Source organism: Penicillium mononematosum (genome assembly GCF_028829835.1).
Source record: "Penicillium mononematosum strain IBT 11891 chromosome Unknown utg000005l:1.0-9366267.0:1.0-9372171.0, whole genome shotgun sequence".
Taxonomy (NCBI): domain Eukaryota; kingdom Fungi; phylum Ascomycota; class Eurotiomycetes; order Eurotiales; family Aspergillaceae; genus Penicillium; species Penicillium mononematosum.
Window position 1 is genome coordinate 3,929,997 of NW_026643275.1, and position 12,295 is coordinate 3,942,291.

General features: G+C 50.6%; 9 protein-coding genes across 9 annotated transcripts; 5 read left to right on the plus strand and 4 right to left on the minus strand.

The window, feature by feature from the left end:
- Positions 1-165: 165 nt before the first annotated feature.
- Positions 166-1,690, plus strand: N7519_009631 (ethanolamine-phosphate cytidylyltransferase; the record flags this gene model as incomplete). The annotated part of the gene is made up of 4 exons (XM_057296404.1): positions 166-292; positions 353-470; positions 533-1,307; positions 1,367-1,690. 4 exons carry the CDS (start codon positions 166-168, stop codon positions 1,688-1,690), a joined length of 1,344 nt encoding a protein of 447 aa, XP_057144286.1.
- A 314-nt stretch (positions 1,691-2,004) lies between these two features.
- Positions 2,005-2,595, minus strand: N7519_009632 (monothiol glutaredoxin GRX5; the record flags this gene model as incomplete). The annotated part of the gene is made up of 3 exons (XM_057296405.1): positions 2,005-2,156; positions 2,224-2,518; positions 2,572-2,595. The coding sequence occupies 3 exons, from the start codon at positions 2,593-2,595 to the stop codon at positions 2,005-2,007; spliced, it is 471 nt and encodes a 156-aa protein (XP_057144287.1).
- Positions 2,596-2,804: 209 nt separating this feature from the next.
- On the plus strand, positions 2,805-3,573 carry N7519_009633 (putative flavoprotein; the record flags this gene model as incomplete). The annotated part of the gene is made up of 2 exons (XM_057296406.1): positions 2,805-3,120; positions 3,173-3,573. The coding sequence occupies 2 exons, from the start codon at positions 2,805-2,807 to the stop codon at positions 3,571-3,573; spliced, it is 717 nt and encodes a 238-aa protein (XP_057144288.1).
- A 46-nt stretch (positions 3,574-3,619) lies between these two features.
- On the minus strand, positions 3,620-4,876 carry N7519_009634 (putative para-hydroxybenzoate-polyprenyltransferase Coq2; the record flags this gene model as incomplete). Its single annotated transcript, XM_057296407.1, has 1 exon — positions 3,620-4,876. One exon carries the CDS (start codon positions 4,874-4,876, stop codon positions 3,620-3,622), a length of 1,257 nt encoding a protein of 418 aa, XP_057144289.1.
- Positions 4,877-5,691: 815 nt separating this feature from the next.
- Positions 5,692-8,026, plus strand: N7519_009635 (putative JmjC domain protein; the record flags this gene model as incomplete). Its single annotated transcript, XM_057296408.1, has 2 exons — positions 5,692-5,998; positions 6,033-8,026. The coding sequence occupies 2 exons, from the start codon at positions 5,692-5,694 to the stop codon at positions 8,024-8,026; spliced, it is 2,301 nt and encodes a 766-aa protein (XP_057144290.1).
- Positions 8,027-8,376: 350 nt separating this feature from the next.
- On the minus strand, positions 8,377-9,038 carry N7519_009636 (uncharacterized protein; the record flags this gene model as incomplete). The annotated part of the gene is made up of 3 exons (XM_057296409.1): positions 8,377-8,471; positions 8,523-8,841; positions 8,898-9,038. 3 exons carry the CDS (start codon positions 9,036-9,038, stop codon positions 8,377-8,379), a joined length of 555 nt encoding a protein of 184 aa, XP_057144291.1.
- Positions 9,039-9,209: 171 nt separating this feature from the next.
- Positions 9,210-9,835, plus strand: N7519_009637 (cytochrome c oxidase assembly factor 1 family protein; the record flags this gene model as incomplete). The annotated part of the gene is made up of 2 exons (XM_057296410.1): positions 9,210-9,671; positions 9,746-9,835. 2 exons carry the CDS (start codon positions 9,210-9,212, stop codon positions 9,833-9,835), a joined length of 552 nt encoding a protein of 183 aa, XP_057144292.1.
- A 248-nt stretch (positions 9,836-10,083) lies between these two features.
- N7519_009638 (mitochondrial 54S ribosomal protein uL3m) lies at positions 10,084-11,047 on the minus strand (the record flags this gene model as incomplete). The annotated part of the gene is made up of 3 exons (XM_057296411.1): positions 10,084-10,190; positions 10,265-10,328; positions 10,433-11,047. The coding sequence occupies 3 exons, from the start codon at positions 11,045-11,047 to the stop codon at positions 10,084-10,086; spliced, it is 786 nt and encodes a 261-aa protein (XP_057144293.1).
- A 435-nt stretch (positions 11,048-11,482) lies between these two features.
- N7519_009639 (FAM210 family protein) lies at positions 11,483-12,272 on the plus strand (the record flags this gene model as incomplete). Its single annotated transcript, XM_057296412.1, has 2 exons — positions 11,483-12,056; positions 12,121-12,272. 2 exons carry the CDS (start codon positions 11,483-11,485, stop codon positions 12,270-12,272), a joined length of 726 nt encoding a protein of 241 aa, XP_057144294.1.
- Positions 12,273-12,295: the final 23 nt, after the last annotated feature.

Genomic DNA, 12,295 nt, shown 5'->3' on the forward strand with positions numbered 1-12,295 from the left:
GAAACATTAAGTTCCCCGCAAGCTGGACTGTGATGCGGAAGATTACTGTAACCGTACCTCCTATGTAATTTACCGCCGATCACATCCCCTCCCCCTCCTGTACAATCCAGGTCTATACAAAACTTCGGAACAATTCTAAGTTTGTTACGGAGTACTATTGTGAAAATGGACTCAACACCCATCGAGGAGCAGGTTCCTTTGCCTGGACAATGGCCTGTTGATCCTCAAGAGGATGTACCAATATCGGAGGACCGACTTTGGGTCGATGGATGCTTTGACTTCAGCCACCACGGTAGGCTTGCAATTAACACCTAGTCAATTGCTGTGAGCTAATTGATGGATTGGTCTACAGGTCATGCCGGTGCTATGCTCCAAGCCCGCCAGCTAGGAAAGGCCCTTTACGTGGGAATACACTCTGATGAAGCTATTCTCGAGAACAAGGGTCCGACAGTGATGTCACTGGAAGAACGGTTAGTTTGATCACGTACTGATATTGTTGTTGAGTTCTGGTCCTAATGTTGGTGTTATTTAGTGTCGCAGCCGTTGACGCATGTCGATGGGCAACTCAGAGTGTTCCCCATGCCCCCTATGTGACCTACCTACCCTGGGTATCCCACTACGGGTGCAAATACGTTGTCCACGGAGACGATATTACTTCTGACAGTGATGGAAACGACTGTTACCGCTTCGTCAAAGCCGCTGGACGCTTCCGTGTCGTTAAACGTACTCCCGGAATCTCGACAACCGATCTCGTTGGCCGCATGCTGTTGTGCACTAGGAACCACTTTGTCAAATCTGTGAAGGGTACACTCGCTGGATTGGAAGGATATGGAAGCCCCGAAGAGCGCCAGGCTTCTGCTAAAGATCTTTTGCGGAGAATCAAGGATTATGCGACGGACGAGAGTGGTCTTCAACCTGGGCCTCAGGTGTGGACATGGACTGGTTCAGGCACCGCGAAGATGGACCACGTCGTCGAGGAGGCTGGCCTGTTCGAGACGTTGGTCGACGGAAAGGGACCCAAACCCGGGCAGAGGGTTGTTTATGTTGACGGAGGATTCGACCTCTTTTCCTCCGGTCACATTGCGTTCCTGCGCAAAGTCACGGAGCTCGAGGAGTCCGAGGGCCGGCAACGTGGCTGGTATGAGCCGGATCAAGTTGCAAAAAGGTTGAAGGACCACGGAGAGGACTATGGACCGTCCTATATTGTCGCAGGTATCCATGATGACGATGTTATCAACCATTGGAAAGGCTTGAACTACCCAATCATGAACATTTTCGAACGTGGTCTTTGTGTTCTTCAATGCCGCGTAAGTTTTCCTTGATTTGCGTTCAGTTCATACGTCCAATTTGCTAACTTTCGCCAAAGTACATCAATGCTGTCATATTCTCTGCACCATTTACCCCCAGCGAACCATATCTGAAGGCAATCCCGTGGGGCACTCCCGATGCTGTCTACCATGGACCCACGACCTTCATCCCGCTGACATATGATCCATACACTGCTCCCAAGAAGATGGGAATCTTCCGGGAAGCCGAGCAGCATGCCTTCCAACATGTGAACGCTGGTGAAATTGTTGGTCGGATCCTGAAGAGCCGTGAAGCTTATGAAGCCAGGCAACGCGCAAAGCTGGACAAGGCCATTGCTGAGGATCTGGTGAAGTCACAAGAGGCAGCTCAAGCAGCTCAGTAGGCTGGCTGTCGCTTTTTGTGAGAAATACTAATCATGTAATGAAGATCAACTGTACATATGATGCTAGACCTCATCAACTGGGGTTTCCTCTTGAACAAACGCCTACCTCGTTCGTTTGCATGGCGGCTTGTGACAATTCAGTCTACTAGAGCAGATAGATTGGAGATCACCTTCATTTGTCGAATCAACAAAACAACTATCTGACCAGCAGGATATTAGGACCAGAATACATTAGAGACAAATAATTTTACAGAGATAGCCATCTATCGAATGGATAGGCTGACATCTTCCACTCAGGCTCGGCTGCTATTTATTCATCCGCCGCAACCAGGACACCCTTGGTCTCCAGAAGTTTTCGCAAGCTCCCCATTTTGGTGCATGGACATCAAGATATCACAACCACCGATGAACTCCTTCTCGAGGTATAGTTGGGGAATAGTGGGCCACTCAGAGTATTCCTTAACACCTGTAAACGCAGCATGATTAGCAATTCAAACCCGGTAGGTATTCCACTCAAGGTAATCCCAACATACCTGAGCGCAGCTCTGCATCCTCCAACACGTTGAAAGCAACAAACTTCTTAGGATCAACACCCTGCAAGCCCAGGATCTGAATGGTGGCACGAGAGAAACCACACTGCGGAGTCTCGGGTGTGCCTTTCATAAACAGAACGACGGGAGCGGAAGAGACCGCCTTGTCGATCGCCGTCCGGGTCTCATTGGACAGAAGGCGTGCATGGAGGACAGAGGGAATGGAAGGTCCGGAGGGGAATTGGATGGCCGAGCGGACGGGGCGCAAAAAGGTTGGCCGCGAGACTGGGCGGAAAGCCTACGGAATTCATGTGAGCTGGGATCTTGCGGAGAACTAGAAAGATATCATACCGATGCAACTGCTCTGGAAAACATGATTTTGAAAATGATGGTAGTTTACAAGAGAAGACGTTCAACGTTAAGTTGCCTCGGGGAAAGGTTTAGTATTATTTAATCAGCGGTTGGTCCGCGGGTCTCGTCGATCCCCACATATCCAAAGCTCTCTAGGGCTGTATGGACCAGTCGTCTTCTTTCCTTGTTCGCTGTCTTTTCTCTGCTTTTCCCTTACAATAAAGATATAGGCAATGGATTCTCAAGTATCGTCTACGCCGTTTATTGCGGAGCAGTATACAAATGACAAGAAGACTCATGTGCTACTTGCGGCCGCTACCATTAACCTGCGCAACATTGCAGAGGCACTATGTCGTAATAAAAACATATCAGTCCGCATCTTAGTCACCGAGCCTGCGGAAAAGTTCCTCGCTGGACAGAGCTTGGAGCAGCCGGTTCTCGGCACTCTGCTTCAAATAGATGGTGTGGACGCTATCTACCGGGACGAAGATGAATGGTCCCCATCGTGGATTCGCGGAGGACCAGTCCTGCATATTGAACTGCGCAAGTGTCAGTGGCTATTTAGATACATAATACAGTGAACCAACTGACATCATAATAGGGGCGCATATTCTACTGGTTGCCCCAATGTCTGCAAATACCATGGCGAAAATGGCTAACGGGATCGCCGACAACCTGCTTCTCTCGGTCGTCAGGGCCTGGGATACGACTGGAGTAGTGGATATGGGCTTCAAGACCCAGAAACCTATGATCTTTGCAGCGTTGGATATGGACCCCTGTACGTACAGGCATCCAGTGACCGAGAAACAGCTTAACGTTCTACGCGATCAGTGGGGATGGAGTGAATCAAACCCAGAAGGCTGGGTGACTGTGCTTCCTCCCATAGAGAAGAACTTGGCTTATGGAGATGTCGGTGCTGGGAGTGCTGGGAGTATGATGGACTGGAGAGATATCGTCACTGTCGTCCAAAACTACGTGGCGGGATCGGCGCAGAAGTCGTGAGGAAAAAAGAACCAAGGCTTAAACGCCTATTTATATTGTTACATGGTTATTGCGTTGACTCGGCCACCACACGCTCCGGCTCCGTCATATTGTACAGACCAAGGTACTGCGTCGCATACTCGGCGAGCAAGCCCAAGGAGATCCCCCCACCGGTCAGCAGACATCCGTTCCTGAACCACCACCAGCAGTTCCGCACACTCTTTAACTGAACCTTCCAAATCATGAGACCAAGCGACAAAACGGCACTGCCGCAGCTGCCAACGAAGAATACAGGTCCGCAACCGGCAGCAACTCCTGCAGCCGCGAGTAGGGAGACCTGAGTCACCGCCAAACCACTTAGGACAGCCTTGGTGTTGTGCTCATGGCGGAGGGCAATTGACTTGATCCCGGCCTTGACATCGTCTTTAATGTCCATATGTGCATAAATCATATCGTACAGAACTGTCCAAGCAATACAACTGGAATAAAGGGCACCTGCAGCCATCAAGGCATCATGATTGGCAAGCAGGTCCACCCCCAACGCTGGGAATCCCATAATCGCTCCCCATGAAAAGGCAAGCCCAAGCACAGCTTGCGGGTAATTGGTCACGCGCTTAGCAAGGGGGTATGCCACCACGATAGGCAAGCTAGGAATTCCATACCAAAGGCACTGGGTAGGGAACGAAAGAAGCACGCCCAACCCAGCCACCAACTGTGAACCTGTAAAAAGTATTGCATTTTTCGGCGAGAGTGCACCTCGGGCGATGGGTCGGAACTTGGTGCGTTCGACGTGAGGGTCCAGGTTTCGATCCCACAAGTCATTGATCGCGCAGCCTGCACCGCGCATGATCAGCGCACCGGAAAAGAACAGTGCTGATGTTCCCAGGACATGGAGCGGTGCGGCACCAGCCATTGGCGCAGCGAGGAGGGTGGAGAAGAGAGTTGGGAAGAATAGGTAGTATGTGCCCGTGGGCTTGTCCAGCCGCACCAATTCCGCATACGGTATCCATGAACTCGGCAGAGACGCAATCAAGCCGGTCTTTGGCGGGATGTAGTGTGTGGCTGGGTTCTTCTCCGCACTATCCGTCTCGATTGGTTGTGTTGCGGGCGATTGCAACTGTGAGCTGTGTCGGACTTGGACTTGTGTTGTTCGCAAGGCAATGGATGAGCCGCTGGCGAGAAATCGGGTGCCTTTCAATTGCGTCGAGGAATAGGCATTGTGAGCGAATGTGGAAAGGCGCCCATTGTACAGACCAGTGAGGTTGACCTTTTGCCTGTATGGGGATAGTCGAGCGCGGAAGAGACGGGAGCTAGTGGAAAGCATGACGAGGGCAGGAGATCCAGAAACCGAACATGGGTCAATTAAGGCGATTGACAATTGGCAATATTCATGATCCTGTCAGAAGTCTTGAAGGTCTGGCCATCTGAAGATCTGTAGATGTCGGAAATTACATCGTCATGCAGGAAAAAGCGGCTCGGTTCCTCCCCCTAAGCCTATTTCGGGCATCAGATCTATGGAGTTGAGCTGTCACGATATACTGAGACTACCAAGTATATATTGAACTAAATTTTATTTAAATCTACAATCTAACGGAGAAAAAGAAAGCTATGCATTGTATTCGAAGTTCCCTAATGTATATAAATGTAGGCAAAATGGTGAAATCAATGTCAGTTCCAAGGTTCACGTGTAAATTCCTGCCTGAGGCCATCAAACGCGGCATCCCGCGTTCCCCCAGAAGTTGACGATCCGAAGTGAAGGAGATCTACGACATCCCTTTCTTTCAAATCACTCAAATCACTCTATCTGATCTTATCTCTCCTGATCCCAACCTTGGATTGACATCTTCTACGCTTCTGTTCTATCTATTGTGCACCTGCCCACTCCTCTGCTCCTTCCCACTCCACCCAAATATCTCGTCCCAACCATTGTCACACCCAGACCACAGAAACAGCAAATAACAGCACAATTCACCCAGCTAGTTAAGTCCTGAGTCTGCACAACCTTGACGTTGGCCCTGACCACCAACATTCCCCCTCAAACCATGAAATTCGCTCCTGTGAGCTTTGCGCCGATTACAAACATAAACTAAGCATCAATACCTTCCAAGGTTGCTCCCCCTCTGAGGCCCTGCGGTCGCCATGCCAGCACATAGAACCCGGCTGGCTTTTGAGCCACTCTCACCTCTTCTGGACATCCATCGGGTTGTCGAGTCTACTCCAAATTTCGAGTTTGCGATGGATATCACCTGTGACGCAATTGAGGGTTTCCCTCTTGAGGATTTCGAGAAGCTTGTCCTGTACCAGGTTGTCCTGAGCGGAAGACCCTTGGTAATCAGAGGATTTCATCAACGTCTTGACAAAGGCATTTTTTCGGAGAAATGGCTCCGAGCAAAATACGCGAAGAAAGGCGAGTTCGCGCTCTTGAATTATCTCTATCTCATCCTTCGTTGGTCAATACTAACTGCAACCTCTCTTAATAGTCGAGGAAGTTCGAGATCTAGTAAAAAAGAAGACCTTCAATTTCAGTATGGGTCACTACCTCAACAACCTGTCACTTCTCACTCGGCAAGTGACGGTCCACAACTACACACACAAGGACCTCCAACGGCTCTATCTTAAGGACATCGACTGTCCGCCCGAGTGGCGTGCTTATCTAGAGAACCTGTTACCACCGTTCTTTTTCTATCTAAACGAAGGACCCAAAGCCTTCGAAGGCCCTGCGTCGGGAAAGACAAATCTCTCTGAAATACCCAAGTCCACCCAAGGCGACCTCATCGCGCCGTCGGGTGATTTGATGAGTAGTCTTCCCCCAAGCATGCGCGCGGAGAACCTGATGTGCTACATCGGCCATGAGGGTACGTACACACCAGCACACCAAGAGATGTGTGCTAGTCTCGGTCACAACATAATGGTCGAGGCGTCCGATGGGTCTCTAGAAAACGGCAAGCCAACGGAACCTGGTTCTTCAATTTGGCTCATGACAGAGACCAAAGATCGACGGATTGTTTCCGAATACTGGATGTCTGTTCTTGGGCATGATATTGACATTGAGGATTTCTTTGCTCCCTTGCATGCATGGGAGATTGCACCATTCAAGACCTGGGTGGTGGAACAGAGGCCCGGTGACCTTATTCTTGTACCCCCTCTTGCTGCACACCAGGTTTGGAACCGCGGCACTCGGACGACGAAAGTCGCCTGGAACCGCACTACTGTGGACACGCTCGAGCTGGCTCTGCATGAAGCTTTGCCGCATGCGCGAATGGTCTGCCGTGATGAACAATATAAGAACAAAGCCATTGTCTACTTTACTCTTGAACGGTATTCAAAATTGTTGCGGCAAGCAAAAAAGGTCGACCATCCTGTGGTGGTTCAACTGTGGGACGATTTCAAACGTCTTTTTAACCTGTACAAGAGCATTTTGCTGTCTGAATCTTTCTCCCAGAAGAACCCAGAGAAGAACGTCGAATATCATGAGTTCCAAAGCAACGTCACCTGCTCATTTTGCCGGTGCAACATCTTTAACAGGTTTCTTACCTGTCCTGGCTGTGCAGATGCCCTTGGGGGCGAAGATGACCCATATGACGTATGCATGGATTGCTATGTCATGGGTAGAAGCTGTGCCTGCGTTTCCAATCTGAAGTGGATGGAACAATTCCCATGGAAGCAGCTAACAGAACGCTATGAAACATGGCGACGGCTGATCATTTCCTCCGATGAGAACAACAAGGATTTGAAGGTTCAGTTTCCCACGTTCATTGTCGCTAGGGGACAGGTAGGCAAAAAGTCTGTGGCCGAGATTTGCCAGGAACAACTGGTGCGGCGCCCCTGGAACGACCCAAAAAAGCCCAAGCCCGTGGTAGACAATACCATCGAAGATGCTGGTAGCGAGTCTGAAGGCAACAGTCGGTCAAAAAAGCGCCGCAAAATGCGGCAGTCACTTATGGCGAAATCAGATGATGTCCACCGCTGTCACGTTTGTCTTCATTTTGAAGTCAACTGGAAACTCGCTCCGTGCTCGAACTGTGACCAGCGCTACTGTTACGGCAGTTTGTTCCGCGCCTTTGAAATCTCCCCACAGGAGGCGATGGAAAAACATCACTGGCTCTGTCCAAAGTGCCGTAAAGAATGCAGTTGTGGTGCCTGCCAGCGTGACCCTTCGATGAAACCATATGAGCCTAACTGTACCATTCTGGGCCATGACACCAGTAAGGTTGCCGATCCTCGCAGCATCGAGACCCTGGTTGATTTCCGGAAATCAAATCTGTGGTGGCTGAAGAAGTTTGGCGATGATGTCCATGGGCGTATACAGAAACGCCAAAAGGAAGCCGAAGAAGCTGAATTGGAGCGGCAGAAGACCCTTGAAGATCAGGGGTTCAGCTTCGAGACCAGCCCCTTCGACCCGCCACAGAATGGGAACGGGAATGATGAGAACCCACTTGGCTTCGACGATAACGACGGGGGGGATCCCCGTTGATCCATCGTTGATGGCGTAGGGCTCTGTCGCGAGCCTCGGCGCTTGAAACGACTCATTAACTTTGCTTCATTTGAGCATACGACAGAGATCACTTGCGCAACAAGTTGCTAAAAGAGACGAGGAACATAATTGAAAGTTTCTCGTGGGATATGCGTATTCTACGAACCACAGCGAGCATTGACTATTTGGGAAAGGGTGTTTGATTAAGGAAATCGGATGTATGATTTGTGATTCCCCGAAGAGTTTAATCTCTTCTGCGACACCATGGTTTAACAAAAATCTGGCTGTACTTTAATAATGAACATATGTATTCAAGTTGAAATCAAGTTGAATTCGTGAATCACTATCGGCTAGGCACCTTTGTACTCGTACTGTAGATCCTTGAGGGATGCGAGGTCAACAGAGAGCATGAGCTTTTGAGCAAGTAGAATTACTGCGAGCATGGCTGTACATGGTCAGACTCGATATCTTACAACCAAGAAAGAAGGAAACTTACCGCCAGGGATCAAGTATAGAACTGGATGGATCGCATAAGACGACCCTGTAGAAAGGTAGACCACAGCAAGTAACAAGCAAACTGCGCTAGTTCCAGGTACTAGAGCTGCATGAAGCCGAGCAATACGTTCAGTGTGGAAGGTCATAGGCTTCTTGCCTTTACGATCTGGCTGGAGAGGAAAACATTTCATGATATAGGCTGTTGTCAGCAACGAGGCAAGACTGAGGAGCGAGAACAATCGTTCAGCCTGACTGGAGGCTGACAGCACCGAAGGCACAAATACTGTAGCAGCCAGCACTGGAAGCACAGTAAAAATCATCTGGGAAGATATTTAGCATTCGTACTCGATCATAAAAGAAGGAAAAAGATATGTACACTGTACTGGGCGTTGCGAGCATCATTCTGGCTCTGCAACTGCTCGATGACCCGTTCCTGTTGCTCTTCGTCCAACTCTTCTCGTTCGCCCTCCGATTCCTCAGGGTACCGAAACGCCTTGCGCAATCTCACCGCAGCCATTTCTCGAAAGCTCAAAACCAAAGCAAAAGCGTTGGATGCTCATCCGGTGGAGGTGCAGTGACGTCGAAAGGTCAAATCTGTTTGTCTTGTTTGACACTCTTTTCTTCCGCAACCCCCCAAACCCCAACCAACCCGACAAACACCCAAATTATAACCCCCGAAAGCACAGCAATGGTCTTTTCTCGAGCGTTCACGCGGCGCGCCGCGCTCGCCCGGCAACCCGCCCGACCCAACATAGCCAGCCGACGCACAATGATAGCTGCCCCAGGTCCGAACACAGGACCACTACTGGAACGACGAGCGGACCGCGAGCTACCGAACCCAAACCCAGGCCGAAAGTGGCTTTACACACTCCCGATCTTCATTATTGCGACGGGAGCAGGCATGCTCGGAATTTTCAATTACCAGAAGTCGTCGTCGAGCATTGTGAACAGCACGCTGTATGCGCTGCGAACGTCGCCGCGGGCTCGCGAGATCCTGGGCGATGAGATCTACTTCGCGCAGCAGATTCCTTGGATCAGTGGCGAGATGAACCAATTGCATGGGCGGATTGATATCTCGTTCTGGGTTAAGGGGACGAAGTCTCAGGGCAAGATGAAGTTCCGAAGCATTCGGCCGGATCGTATGAGCTATGTGAGTTTTTGGTCTATTTGGTTTTATGGCGTGTTCTGAGCCGCTTGCTGACTTGGTTTCTTCTCTTCTTTTAGTTCCGTACTGAGGAATGGAGTCTGGAGACAGAGGATGGAACGGTGGTTCAATTGCTCGACAATGATAGCGATCCCTTCCGGAAGAACTGAATATTGGAGAGAGTGTACAGATACAGCAGCGCATTGGCTCGGGCGTTCAGGGACATTCTTCTTTATGGGATCATTTGTTGCTTTATCAGTTCGGCGAAGCCATTGTTTTTCTTTTTCTCAATGGCTAAGAGAAAAAAGGAAGAAGGATATCATTTTTTGTATCATATACAAACGCCGCTCAAGTCAAACAATATCGCGCGTATGGTGTAATAGTACATGGTCAGAACTAAGAAAAGAAAAACCTCCAATTAAGCAGTGGCAGGTTCCGTCGCCTCTGCCTGTGGCACTTCCGGCCATGGCTTCTTGATCGCATCCTGGATTCTCACAACACAGCCCTTGGGACCACTGACAGCACCTGAAGCAAAGAAGATATATTAGCAAAAGAGAATTCGGGAAAGGCTCAGAGCAGCTCCAGATCGAATCACATACCGCTGACAACCACAATACCATTCTCAGAATCCACCTTGAGAATCTTCAAGTTCTGAACAGTGTTCTGATTATTGCCCATGTTTCCGGCCATCTTCTTTCCGGGTAAACACGGGAACCACCACCCTGACCAGGACCAGAAGAACCCATCGAACGATGCGTCAAACTAACACCGTGACTGCGATCCTGACCGCCGAAGCCGTGTCTCTTCATGACACCAGCAAAACCCTTACCCTTAGTATTGGAGCGAGCATCAACAAACTGGCCCTCCTGGAACCAACCCGCCTCAATGCTCTGACCAACAGGGATAAGGCCCGCCTCGTCCTTAACGCGGAATTCAAAGATATGGCGCTTAGGCGAGACCCCATTAACCGAGAAATGTCCAAGCATCGACTTGGTCACGTTATTCGGGTGTTTCCAGCCAGCACCAACCTGCACAGCATAGTAACCATGTCTCTCACGGGTCTTGTGGGAGATAACCTCAACACGATCCAGCTGGAGGACAGTGCAGGGGATGCGCTTTCCAGACTCCGGATCGTAGATAGCAGTCATGCCCTTCTTGATACCGATAGCGCCAGTGCGGAGCGGGAGGGAATTGGCTTTGCGGCGGAGCGCCGCCGTCGACGTCGACTCGAGGACTGGCAGCCCGGGGCCGATATTGAAACGACTGGGTTTGGGCGGGTTGAGAGATCGGATTCCGAAGGAGCGCACGGGGATCCGGGGCGTGATCAATGGGGCACCCCATACGGGTGAGAGCTGAAGTAGCCCTCCTAAGCGCGGCGACATGGTGGGCTTGATATTGGGGGGGGGATTGGGGTGCTCGTCGTGGCTGAGAAGTCGGGAAGTTTTTGGTGTTGGGCTTAGTCAGCACATATGCACGCCCCGAAGTATACGAAGTCAGAGCTGCCACGCATTTTGTCGAAGGACATAGCTAGGAACTGGGGATCTCGTACAAATAATAGCAAAAAGCGATAGACATCATACAAACGCTCATCTACCGTATACAATATCCCCTTCTACACCAATACCAACACAACCCGTATTAATCCCTAACTCCGGCAGACACAGCCGCAGCCCGATCGGACCGGAAGCCGAAAACGCCGAGAGAAACCAAAAAAAAAAGGCACAGCATTCCATGTCCTGTCCAGATTCAACACCAATTCGCTCACTGAATCACACCCCCTCAATCCAGAACACCAGGGGACGACAAAGCAACCCACCATGTCCCTCCGCCCAACCCTCCTCAAACAATGGATCTCGCGGCCGAGCGAGATCCTCAAATCAACCCCAAGCTTAACCTCATACCTCCACCCCTCGGCCCGTCCATCCCTCGCACGTCGCAGCATAATATTCCCGTCCGCAGGGCAAGAAACGCGACGAAGCCTTACGACAGCGCGCTTGTCGACGCGCACCCGTCCGGAACCGAGCTCGTTCCAGCCCAAGCAGCGCCGGTTCAATTCCGGGTCGGCTGGCGGTGGTGGTAAGGGATCTGGGGCTGGAGCCGGAGCCGGAGCTTCGGAGAAGGCGTCGCTCTCGCAGCGGCTGAAGAAGCTTTCGCGGGAGTATGGATGGGCTGCGCTGGGGGTGTATCTTGGACTATCGGCGCTGGATTTCCCATTTTGTTTTGCGGCTGTGCGGTTGCTTGGTGTTGAGCGCATTGGACACTATGAGCATGTCGTTATTGGATTCGTTAAGGATAAGCTCAAGTCTGTGTGGCCGCAGACTAAGAGTTCTGAGGCGGAGGATGGGCAGGGGCAACTTGCTCAGGCTGAGGAACGGAATCAGGAGGAAGCTAGTAAGTTTTTCTGTTTTGTTGGTTTCTGAAGGTTGAGGTGCTTATCGGTGGTTTCCTTTTGCAGGTATCTGGACACAATTGGTTTTCGCTTATGCCATCCACAAGAGCTTTGTGTTTATTCGAGTACCGTTGACGGCGGCTGTGACGCCAAAGGTTGTGAAGACGCTGCGCGGATGGGGTTGGGATATTGGGAAGAGAAAGCCCAAGAGTACATGAAGGTGATGTGATTATATAGCATA